This window comes from Sciurus carolinensis, chromosome 6, assembly GCF_902686445.1.
Source record: "Sciurus carolinensis chromosome 6, mSciCar1.2, whole genome shotgun sequence".
NCBI lineage: Eukaryota > Metazoa > Chordata > Mammalia > Rodentia > Sciuridae > Sciurus > Sciurus carolinensis.
The window spans coordinates 120,313,984-120,326,718 of record NC_062218.1 but is presented as its reverse complement, the minus strand read 5'-3'; the positions used below and the strand labels follow the sequence as shown (position 1 = coordinate 120,326,718).

At 36.6% G+C, this 12,735-nt stretch overlaps 1 protein-coding gene and 1 pseudogene across 5 annotated transcripts in view; both read left to right on the top strand.

Moving 5' to 3' along the window:
- The window catches only part of Dmxl1 (Dmx like 1), a 160,205-nt gene that overhangs the window by 81,845 nt on the left and 65,625 nt on the right, over positions 1 to 12,735 (top strand). For all 5 annotated transcript variants that reach the window (XM_047554855.1, XM_047554854.1, XM_047554853.1 and 2 more), the window contains exons 24-26: positions 27 to 1,108; positions 1,591 to 1,782; positions 4,637 to 4,713. In XM_047554855.1, the coding sequence (XP_047410811.1) occupies positions 27 to 1,108; positions 1,591 to 1,782; positions 4,637 to 4,713 (1,351 nt within the window). The remainder of the gene's footprint in view (positions 1 to 26; positions 1,109 to 1,590; positions 1,783 to 4,636; positions 4,714 to 12,735) is intronic.
- On the top strand, positions 10,271 to 11,177 carry LOC124986489 (fibronectin type 3 and ankyrin repeat domains 1 protein-like; annotated as a pseudogene).

Sequence of the window (12,735 nt, the reverse complement as noted above, 5' to 3'; positions counted from 1 at the left end):
GATTCATGAAATGAATTTACTTTCAGATCAAGTCATGATGTCAGCCTGTAATCCTGCAGTTTTTAATTTCTACAATTATCTAAGAACACATCCTCTTTTGCTGAGACGTCATTTTGGATCTTCTGATACATTTTCTACACATGTGGGTTTAACAGGAAAAAGTGAACTGGCAGGAACAATTAATTTAAGTGAAAGAAGATTATTTTTTACTACTGCTAGTGCTCATCTAAATGCTGGCTGTCCCATGTTGGCTTTGGAAGTATTATCAAAGATGCCCAAAGTCATCAAGAAAACAAAACCTCTTTGTAGAGCATCTAGTTTTCTGGATACTAGTAAAGATTCTTCTCCACTAAAATTGAATACAAAGGAAGATAAGTCTTCAGCTATTGATTGGTCACAATCACTGATGAATGGTTTTGAATCTTCTTCAGAGGGTTCCTCAGAGAAACAATCTAACTCTACTCTTTCTTTTGACTGGAGCCAACCAAGTGTCATGTTTCAGGATGACTCTTTAGAATTAAAATGGGATAGTGAAAATGATGAAGAAAATGAGGATCTCCCTATTTCAATGAAAGAACTAAGACCTCTACAGAGAAAAACAGATAAAAAATTAGATGAAATAAGTAATTACACAGAATCTTTCAGTACACTAGATGAAAATGATGTGTTAAACCCATCAGAAGATATAATTGCTGTTCAATTAAAATTTAGAGCATGTTTGAAGATCCTCACAGTAGAACTTCGTACTTTATCTACTGGCTATGAAATAGATGGTGGAAAATTGCGATACCAGCTATACCATTGGCTTGAAAAAGAGGTGATAGCTCTTCAGAGAACTTGTGACTTTTGTTCAGATGCAAAGGAATTACAGACTGCATTTGACAAAAATGGAGATGAATTTGGATTAAATGAGGGTGCTGATGATTTTTATCACCAAACAAAAGTGAAACAACTGAAAGAAAAGTTTCAGGAAAAAAGACAGTGGCTTTTGAAATACCAGTCACTTTTGAGAATGTTTCTTAGTTACTGCATACTTCATGGCTCCCATGGCGGTGGTCTTGCATCTGTGAGAATGGAACTGATTTTGCTTTTGCAAGAATCCCAGCAGGTATGTACCTTCTAATCAGTCAAAAATAGACATCTCTGAAATAGTTTTTGGTGTTGAATTTTTTAGTTTTGAATACTAAAACTGTTGCTTTTCTTAATTAAAGTTGCTTTAAAGAATGCTCCTTTTTGTAGTTCATCATATTTTGAATTTTAGGGCTGTAAATGCGTTGCAGTTGGAGGAAAATTCTCTATCAGGCTATTTATGACTTGCTTAATTTACACTCTATAGTCTTTACATGACTATCTTGTGAGGTGATGAACTCCTCTTTATTACAAGGAGATATTGTTTCATAAGTTTTTAAGTATGATTGTTGGAATGTTGACCACCTCAGGTCCCTTCTAACTCTGTGATTTTCTATTATTATTTTAATTTTCAATTGCTTGAAGTTTATCAAAGAATTCCCTGAATTACCTAAGTAATGGATTAAAACTATAAATAATTTTATAATAATTTTAACATTTTTTTTCTTCTTTGTTTTTAAGGAAACTTCAGAACCTCTATTTCCTAGCCCTCTGTCAGAGCAAACCTCAGTGCCTCTCCTCTTTGCTTGTACAGCCAGTGCCAAAACAGTGGTTGCCAATCCATTATTGCACCTTACTAATCTAACACATGATATTCTACATGCCATAATAAACTTTGATTCACCACCTCATCCTGATAGCCAAAGCAATAAAGTAAGTTTGGTTGGTTTTAAACTTTTAGTTCACCTATATGTGGTGTTAAAACTGAAAGATAAATGTTAATCCTTTTTTAAAAAAGAAAATTTGAACATAACACTAGACATAGCAATTGTTACCAAGTTTATATTGATTCTCATGAAAGAAAACTTCTGGTTGCAGAGCAGACTTATCTTATTGTATTACATACCTTATAGGATATTTCAGTTCCTTTTAAATTAAAAAAAAAATCAAAATGCCTTTATTTTGTTATAGTTAGTTTCATTAAGATAAGAGCAATAGGTACATACAGAGATACATGATTCTTTAAGTAGTACATTATCCAAAATGCTGATTATTTTTGAAGAATAAAAATTTAATATTTTGGTGTAAAAGTACTAATAGAAAGTAAAGTTTTTCTGTTAATTTTAAAGCATTACATGTTTTGAGGATAATGTGGTGCTGTATTTTCCCCCTATCATTCCTGTAGGTTAGCTGAATCACCTGCAGTGCTTGTTAAAAGTTCAGATTCTTAAGTTTACCCCAAACTTTTTAAGTCAGTCTGTGAAAAAGTCCCAGGAATATGTATATTTTTAAGACATTCCTCTAACAATTCTAATACATAACTAATCATATCCTCGTATCCATCATTATTCCACTTTATCCATTGTGAATATCACACTTCAAGTTGCATATTTACTTTTTTTTAATGGTATTTACCTAAAAAGATTTTGTGGGGATTGAATATATTTCATCTTTACTCTTGAAATATGAAATCCTTTGACATAGAGCTGAATTTGACTATCTCTGTATATTCCTTGGATTTTTTTCCCTCATAGTCTATCATATGGTTTTTGCTTATCTTCCAGGTTATGATACCACACCAGTTTGATTTTCTGCCTGATAAGGGATCCTCTTTCCAGTTTTGCCCTCTTGGATAACTTAATTCTTACAATTTGATTTTTGTCACCTCTTTTCCTTTACTGCTTTGTAGTATAAATCCCTGTAGTGCTTATTACATGTTTTGGAATTTAATTTCCTTCAAACTGCTCATTTTAGCCAAACTTTACTCTCAGCAACTAAGGCTAACTGAGGTAGGAAAATTGCAAGTTCAAGGTCACCCTTGGCAACTTAGTGAGACTGTGTCTCAAAATAGAAAATATAAAGGGCTGGGGATTTGGCTCAGTGGTAGAGCACACTTGGATACAATCCCCAATACCACACGTGTATGCGTGCACACGTGCACGCACGCACACGTGCGCACACACACACACACACACACACATACACACACACACACACACTTTATAGCATAGCCATGGTGTATCACTACATTACTTTTTGCTATCTTAAGTAGCTTTTGCTGCTCAAGAATCGCTTTGAAATAGTAATGGCTTTAAAAAGCTTTTACTTATTTTTTCTCATGATTCTATGGGTTGGCTTGTCAGTTCTTCTGGTTTGACCCAGGTTGGCTGATCCATGGACTCTTCGTTCGTCTAGTCAGCTGGTGGGATGACAACTCTGAATGAACTAAAGTGGCTTCATTGACATTTCTGTGGTTGGCAGGGCTGACAGGAGTCAGTTTTATGTGTCTCGTCTTCCTTCAGGCAAGCCTAGTATATTAGCCGGGATTCTTCAGAGAAACAGAACCAATAGTATGTGGAGAGAGAGAGACAGACAGAGAGACAGAGACAGAGTCAGGATAACTGATAGTGTAGCTGTAGTCCCAGTTTGAAGGCCTAAGAACCAGGAAAATCTGTGGTATAATAGCCAGTCTAAAAGCAAACAGGTTCAAGACCCAAGAAATACTGATGTTTTGGTTTTGAGTTTAACTCCGCTGTCCCAGCTCAGTGCATTTAGGCAGGAGGAATTCCCTCTTATTTAGCCTTTTTGTTCTTTTCAGATCTTCTAGTTGATAGGATGATGTCTACCCATATTACAGAGAGCACTGTGCTTTAACCAGACTACTGATACAGATATTTATCTTATCTGGAAACACACAGACACACCCAAAATAATGTTTCACCAAATGTCTGTGTACTTTATGGCTCAGTCATACCTAGTTTTTTTTCACATGAGAGTTGTAGTAGTTTAAAAACTGAGGCTGTAGCTCGGTGGCAGGGTGCTTGCCTAGCATGTATGGGTTCGATCCTCAGCACCAGATAAAAATAAACAAATAAAAGCATTTTGTTCATATTACAACTACAAAAAAAATCTTTTTAAAGTAGTAAGAGTAGAATTTACAGGGCCTTTTGAGACAAGTTCAGAACTCACATATTACTTCTAGTGGGTCTTCTTGGCCAAAGCAAATCACAAGGCTAGCCCAGATTCAATGAATGCAAAAATAAGAGTCCAACTCTACTAGAGAAGCTACAAAATATTTTGATCATTTTGCAGTCTCCTATATTTGGTCTTACATCTTCATTTATATGACATTTTAAAAATTCATTTCGTAGGTCTTATTTTAGTTGAAGTAGAAAATAACAATTAGATTTATTCACTCCCCATTTTTATGTACTTAAAAGACTTTCATAATCAGAGAATCTTAATATTCTAGTTTATTTTCTTACCTATTCCTTCATCTTTGAATATACTATTATAACTCCTGTCAAGGAGTTTAGAATCTTCTCTTCCTTGAAACAAATATTTTGACTCTACTGCCTTTCAGTTGCTTTGTTTTATAAATTTTGCTCTTTTCTGTAAATTTTCTGTAGTGAGATTTCTTTAGTTAGAAATGAGTGTTATAAACATATAGTTTATAGAGGCAAAATGTTTTTTACCTTTTTGAAAATGCTAATCATATTAGATCTTGAAAATAATTTTACGTAAAAACATTAATACTTAGTTATCTTGTTTCTGTTTTTTTCCCCAGGTATATGTAATGCACACCTTAGCAGCCTCACTTTCTGCTTGTATTTATCAGTGCCTTTGCTGTAGTCATAACTACAGGTAAATATCTTTTTGTAAAATTTAAGAATGGATTCAGTAACTGATGAGGTTTCATATTTTATACATTATTACTTTAGAATTACATGTGGCAGTTTAATGCAAAAAGCATTGAGTGTATTTTCTTTCATTTTGAAAATGTAGCTTGTCTTTATGGCAAATAAATCCCAAGTAAACCCTTGTTAATATAACTTATTAACCAGCTTATTAATCATCGCTACCTTATGCTAGACATTGTAGTAGATTTAAAAAAGATAAAGAAATCTTTAAGGTCAGTCTAGTCAAAGACAAATATGTAAACTGAGAAATCATTTGTATCATGACTTGGTACTTGAATGATAAATACTACAATTTGATAGTAAAAGCCCAAGGAGCACAGAAAAAGGAGGGATTAACTTGTAATTAATAAATATTACACACGAGAATTGATATTTAGGATTTTTCTCATATTCTAAAATTGCAACATAATTTATCTAGGTTTTAAAGTGTTTGACACTCTGTTGGGTCTTTCTGTGTCTATCTTCAATTCTTTGAAATACTTTGACTTTATTTTTTCTGGTATTACCTGTCTTCTGTATTTTTTTTAATGTTAGTAGAACTTGTGGATTCATCTTGTTTTTCTTTTAACTTTCTTTTTTTTAATTTATTTTTATTGTAAACAAATGGGATACATGTTGTTTCTGTTTGTACATGAAGTAAAGGCATACCATTTGTGTAATCATACATTTACATAGGGTAATGGTGTTTGATTCATTCTGTTATTTTTTCCTTCCTCCCCACCCCTCCCACCCCTCTTTTCCCTCTACACAGTCCCTCCTTCCTCCATTGTTGCCCCCTCCCACCCCCCATTATGTTTCATCATCTGCTTATCAGCAAGATCATTCATCCTTTGGTTTTTTGAAATTGGCTTATCTCACTTAGCATGATATTCTCCAGTTTCATCCATTTGCCTGCAAATGCCATAATTTTATTATTCTTTATAGCTGAGTAATATTCCATTGTGTGTATATATATATCACAGTTTCTTTATCCATTCATCAATTGAAGGACATCTAGGTTGGTTCCACAGTCTGGCTATTGAGAATTGAGCAGCTATGAACATTGTTGTGGCTGTATCTCTGTAGTATGCTGATTTTAAGTCCTTTGGGTATAGGCCAAGGAGTGGGATAGCTGGGTCAAATGGTGGTTCCATTCCAAGCTTTCTAAGGAATCTTCACACTGCTTTCCAGAGTGGTTGCACTAATTTGCAACCCCACCAGCAATGTATGAGTGTACCTTTATCCCCACATCCTCTCCAACACCTGTTGTTGCTTGTATTCTTGATAATTGCCATTCTGATTGGGGTGAGATGGAATCTTAGTGTAGTTTTGATTTGCATTTCTCTTATTACTAGAGATGTTGAACATTTTTCCATATATCTATTGATTGCTTATAGATCTTCTTCTGTGAAACGTCTGTTCATTTCCTTAGCCCATTTGTTGATTGAATTATTTGTATTCTTGGTGTAGAGTTTTTTGAGTTCTTTATATATTCTGGAAATTAGTGCTCTATCTGAAGTATGAGTGGCAAAGATTTTCTCCCACTCTGTAGGTTCTCTCTTCACCTTGCTGATAGTTTCCTTTGCTGAGAGAAAGCTTTTTAGTTTGAATCTATCTCAGTTCTTGATTCTTGCTTTTATTTCTTGTGCTATGGAAGTCCTGTTAAGGAAGTCTGATCCTAAGCTGACATGTTGAAGATTTGGACCTACTTTTTCTTCTATAAGATGAAGGTTCTCTGGTCTGATTCCGAGGTCCTTGATCCATTTTGAGTTGAGTTTTGTGCATGGTGAGAGATATGGGTTTAGTTTCATTCTGCTGCATATGGATTTCCAGTTTTCCCAGCACCATTTGTTGAAGAGGTTATCTTTTCTCCATTGCACATTTTTGGCCCCTTTGTCTAGTATGAGAAAATTGTATTTATTTGGGTTTGTGTCCATGTCCTCTATTCTGTACCATTGATCTACCTGTGTATTTTGGTGCCAATACCATGCCGTTTTTGTTATTATTGCTTTGTAGTATAGTTGAAGTTCTGGTATTGGGATACCCCTGCTTCACTCTTCCTGCTAAGGATTTCTTTAGCTATTCTGGGTTTCTTATTCTTCTGGGTGAATTTCATGAATGCTTGCTCTATTTCTGTAAGGTACGTCACTGGGATTTTAATTGGAATTGCATTGAATCTGTATAGCACTTTTGGTAGTATGTCCATTTGGACAATATTAATTCTGCCTATCCAAGAACGTGGGAGATCTTCCATCTTCTAAGGACTTCCTCAATTTCTTTCTTCAATGTTTTGTAGTTCTCATTGTAGAGATCTTTTACCTCTTTGGTTAGATTGATTCCCAAGTATTTTATTTTTTTTGAGGCTATTGCAAATGGAGTTGTTTTCCTCATTTCCCTTTCAGATGTTTCATTGCTTGTGTATAAAAACGCTTTAGAGTTATGTGTGTTGATTTTATAGCCTGCTATTTTGCTGAATTCATTGATGAGGTCTGGAAATTTTCTGGAGGAGTTTTTTGGATCCTCTAAATATAGAATCATGTCATCAGCAAATAGTGACAACTTAAGTTCCTCTTTTCTATTCACATCCCTTTAATTTCCTGAGTTTGTCTAATTGCTCTGGCTAGTATTTCAAGAACAATGTTGAATAGAAGTGGTGAAAGAGGACATCCCTGTCTTGTTCCTGTCTTTAAAGGGAATACTTTCAGTTTTTCTTCTTAAGAATGATGTTGGCCATGGGCTTAGCATAAATAGCCTTTACAGTGTTCAAGTGTGTTCCTACTATCCCTATTTTTTCTAGTGTTTTGAGCATGGAGGGGTGTTGTATTTTGTCGAACGCTTGACATGATGGATTACATTTATTGATTTACAGATGTTAAACCATCCTTGCATTCCAGGGATGAACCCCACTTGATCATGATGCACGATTTTCTTAACATGTGTTTGGATACATGTGCCAGTATTTTGTTAAGGATCTTTGCATCTATATTCATCAAAGATATTGGTTTACATGAGCTAAACTATACATAATTTTTTTTTTTATAACTCACCTACTCTGTGGTATTGTGTCATTGGTGAGAGCAAACAGACTAACATAAGCTTCACAATTTCCCTTGTGAAAAACCTTCCAGTTCCTTGTGGATTGGATATACAGGTCCATCCTGTTATTCCACATATCCCTTCATTTCCTCTCAACATACTTAGCCATTTCGCTTGCCCCTGACCAATCAGAGCCCTCTCTGAAACTATTTGCATGAGTTGTCAGAGAAGACTAACTAAGCTTCTCTGCAGTAGGGTATAAATAGGTAAACAGAAAGGAGTAGAGAAAAGCTGATGTGAGATACATTAGGGAGAAAGAGAAGAAAGGTCCTGAATGACTTGAGTCTCTTTTAGGACCAACTTTACAGACATGCAGCCTATGTAGTCACACACAGTTTTGAAATTAGAAGGGCCCTCACTTGGTTTACTGCTCTGCCATCTGGAAAGTCTTCATAATTTTTAAACAAGTCACTTTTTTAATTCTGCAAATAGGGTATTACAGATTCCCCCCTATAGGCTTATAGTGGTCCTATAGGTTTCTAAAACCTTTTCTTTAAGGGGAGATCAGTATTAGCAGAGCCCAATTTAGACAGTATACAATCCTAGACCAAATAGCCCCTATGAGGACATTAACAATATTGTCATAATAAACAGAATGAGTTCAATTATTATCTTCAGTATAACAAATAGATTTGCAATAAGGTCTGCAGAACAAAGAAGATGCAGAGGGATGTAGGATGTAGCTGTTAATGGGATAAGAAAAGAATATACAGAAGTTCTAGATAATAGAAAGGGTGAGAGTATAATCAAAAGAAATTGGATGTTAGCATGCAAAAAGGGAGAAAGAGACTCTGAGAGAACAGGTAAACAAAAGGAAAAGAGAGCAAGAAAAGTAAAGAAATAAAAACTTAAAATTGTTCAATAAGGAGAAAAAATAAAATCTACAGTATAACAGTTATATAGTATTCCAACCTCCCAATCTTTAGTAGCCTGATGCATGAGAGGTACCTGACAGTGAGCTTCAAGTCTCCAGCAGGCATCTCAGGATGGGATTTGCCCCACCTAGAGATCGGAGCTATGCCTCCAGGATTATCCAAATGGCCACTCTGGCTTCCAAATATGTTGGCAAATGGGGAGCTGCAGCTCAGGGTGTGGACGTGGTCAGCTGGAGGTCCTGGAGGTAGGGTATGGTTGGTCAGGCAGGGGTCCTGGAGGTCAGGTGTGTCTTGTGTGGTTTCGGGGTCCTGGAGGCCGGGTGCAGTCGGTCAGTCTGGGGTCCCAGTGATAGGGTGCAATCATTAGTCTTGGGATCCTGGCGGCAGGGAACTGTCAGTTGATGTGAGGGCCCCAGAGGCAGAGAGTGACCAGTTGGGCTGAGAGATCTTGGAGATGGGGCTCAGTCAGTCCAGCCAGGGATCCTAAGGGGCCTGGCTGTCGTCTCAAAATGGCGGCAGCCATGTGTAATCAAACCTGCAGGTTTTGTAACAGTGATCTTCCAGGCAACAGCAGGCAGCTGTTGCTCCACTGGCAGTCGGCAATCAGTTTGCTGACTGTTGTCAGATGTTCGGGTGGTGAACCTCTTGGGGTGTGTGATAGATAGTTGTAAGGCAGGCAATGGAGAGGAAGAGGCAGGCAAATGGCGGATGATAGGCACCTGACAGTGAGCAGTCTGCACTCAAAAGCGTCGATATGCTGGCAGACAGTAGGTGATCACAGTAGACAAATGGGGTAAATAGCAGGAGATTGATAAGCAGTAAAAACTGCCTCACCAAAAAACAGATAGCCTCTGCTTGAAACCAGAGTTACAGAGTGACAAGGAACGTAGCTTCCCTCTAGTCTGCCATCTTGGATCTCCTCTTTTAACTTTCATGGTGTTTTTCTTTGTTTGTGTATTTTTCAGAGCAAATCTTAGCTTAATTTCCCAGACACTGATTCATTTTTCAGCAATGTCTTATCTTTTATCTAGGCAACGTTAATATTTTAGAAATTCCTTTTTTATTCATAAGATCTCTCATAGATTTTTAAAATCTTTAATTTATTGGTGCATTATAATTATACCTAATGGGATTGGTGGTTACATATTCATACATGCACATGATATAACAATATAATTGGATCATTTACATCCTCAGTACCTCTCATTTCTCGCCACTCCTCCCACTCCTTGTCCCTTTCCTTTCTTCCACAGGTATCTCTTATAATTTCGTGAGATCCCCCTCACTGTTTCAAAAATTTTTTTTTTAATTTACATATAATAATTGTACATATTTGTGCAGTACAGTGTGATATTTTGGTATTATACAATGTGTGTAGTGATCAAATCAGCACATGGCATATCTGTGACTTCAATCATTTATCATTTCTTTTTTGGGGGAAGATTCAAAAGCTATAAGAGAGCTTGTCACTATTTTGAAATATATAATAAGTTATTGGCTTTAGTCACCCTACTGTGCTAAAGAACACTAGAACTGCAGCTGAGCCTAGAGCACCAGAAAATCATGTCATCCTCAAAGCCTCATCTACCTGTTGTGGGCACAGTGACTCATCACAGCATTGAGTTATACTGGGATCTGGAAAAGAAGGTGAAATGGCAAGGACCTCAGGAACAGTGACTTGGATTCTTTATCGAGGAAGAAGATCCCAAAATGCACACTTAAAGGAGAACCCATTAGCAGTGAGCACTCTCATTGAGCTGTCAATGTGAATGATGAAAATTTGCTTGTTCAGGTACTTGAAGGAGGCCTTGTCAAAGTTGATGTTCCCAATAAGTTTGGCTTTACTGCTCTGATGGTTGCTCCCCAGAAAGGACATACCAGACTTGTGAAAATCTTAGTTTCTAATTGTACAGATGTGAATCTGAAGAGTGGCAATGGCAAGGAGAGCCTCATGCTTGTGTGCTACAGAGACCCCTGGATGTTGTGAAATACCTCTGTAGACATGGGACTTCTTGGGAGGCTGGAGATCTGGGAGGCTGTACAACTCTGCAGTGGGCTGCAGATGGAGGCCACTGCACTGTGATCAACTAGATGATAAAGGATGACTGTGAGGTGGACATTGTGGACGCTGGTTCAGGGTGGACGCTGGTTCAGGGTGGACACTGCTCATGAGAGTCTTCATGGTGTCAGGCAGCCAGAAGGTGGCCTCACTCCTCATTGAGGCCGGAACTGATGTGCGTGTGAGGCACAAAGATGGAAAGACACCACTCGTGGTGGCCATGTTAAATAATCATGAACAGTTGGTTGAGTTACTTCTTGACAAAAGGGAGATACAAGTGTAAAAAACGAGTGTGGTAAAGAGGTCCTAGAAATGACCAGAGTGTTTGACAGACAAAATTGTAATCTCCTTATTAGAAGAAAGAGGAAAAAACTGCCAAAGAAGTCCTGTGTCCACTGATCAGAGCACCTGCCTGTGAAATTCAAGCAAAATAAAACAAAAAGTGACTTTTGAACTGGACATGATATTCTGCGTCCTTGAGGGCTATATATTTATTTAGTTAGTTGAAGAATCACAGAAATTTTTTTTTTTTTTGGTAACAGAAAGCTAGCTATTCACACATTGAATACATCTTTTTACCTGGGAGTGGGGGGAACACTAGAACTTATTCCTTCTACCTAACTGAAATTTTGTACCCATTAAACAGCATTTCTCTATACTTCCCCTTATCCTTTTCTAGCCTCTGGTAACCACCATTCCACTCTCTGCTTCTACAACATATAAGAGAGAACATGCAGTGATATTTGCCTTTCTGTGTATCTGTTTTATTTCACTTGACATAATGTCCTCAAGGTTCATTCATGGTGCCCCAAATGGCAGGATTTCTTTCCTTTTATGAATGAACAGTTGTTAAATTAAGTGCACATACCACATTTTCTTAATCCATTCATCCACTGATTGACACCTTGTTTGATTTCATCTTAGCAGTGATGATTGGTGCTGCTGTAAACATCAGAGTATAGATCTCTCTTTAATGTACGAATTTCTTTTTCTTTGGTTATATATCCAGTATATATGGGATTGCTGGATTATATAGTAGTTCTAATTTTTAATTTTTTGAGGAACCTCAGTACAGTTTTCCATAATGACTGTACAAATTTATGTTTACAACCACAATGTATGAATAGAGTTCTTTATCCACATTGTCACCAGCATTTGTCATTTTTTTGTCTTGGGATAATAGTCATTCTAACTGGGGTGACATAATATCTAATTGTAGTTTTGATTTGTATTTCCCTGGTGACCAATAGTAAGCATTTTCAAATACATATTTTTGGGGCATCTGTCTTTTTTTGAGAAATGTCTGTTGAGATCGTTTCCCCATTTCTTAATTGGATTATTTTGTTTTTGTTTTGTTTTGTTTTTTGCTTTTCCTGCTGAGTTCCTCATATTCTGGATATAAGTCCTTTGTCAGAAGGATAATTTGCAGATATTTTCTTCCATTATTCAGGTTTTGTCTTTACCCTATTGATTGTATTCTTTGCTGTGCCAAAGCTTTTTTGTTTGATATAATCGTGTTCATCTGTTTTTGCTTTTCTTGCCTGTGCTTTTGCAGTTGTATCCAAAGATCTTTGCTCAGACTAATGCCTTGAAACATCTGCCTATTCTAATGTTTCCTAGTAGTATGTTTGTACATTTAAGTCTTTAGTTCATTTTGAGTTGGTTTTTTGTATATTACAAGAGACAGGAGGATCCAGTTTCATTCTTCTGCATGTATACATTTAGTTTTTCCATTACAATTTATTAGAGATTCTTCTTTCCCTAGCATATGAACTTGATGCATTTGTCTAAGTTCTCCATTTTTTCCCTTTGGTCTGCTTGTCAACTCTTATGCCTCTACCATGCTGTTTTGGTTATTATACCTTTGGGGTGTGTATGTGTTTGTATTCGCCATGCTAGAGATTGAACGCAGGGCTTTGTGCATGCTAAGTCAATATGCTCTACCACTGAGCTATAC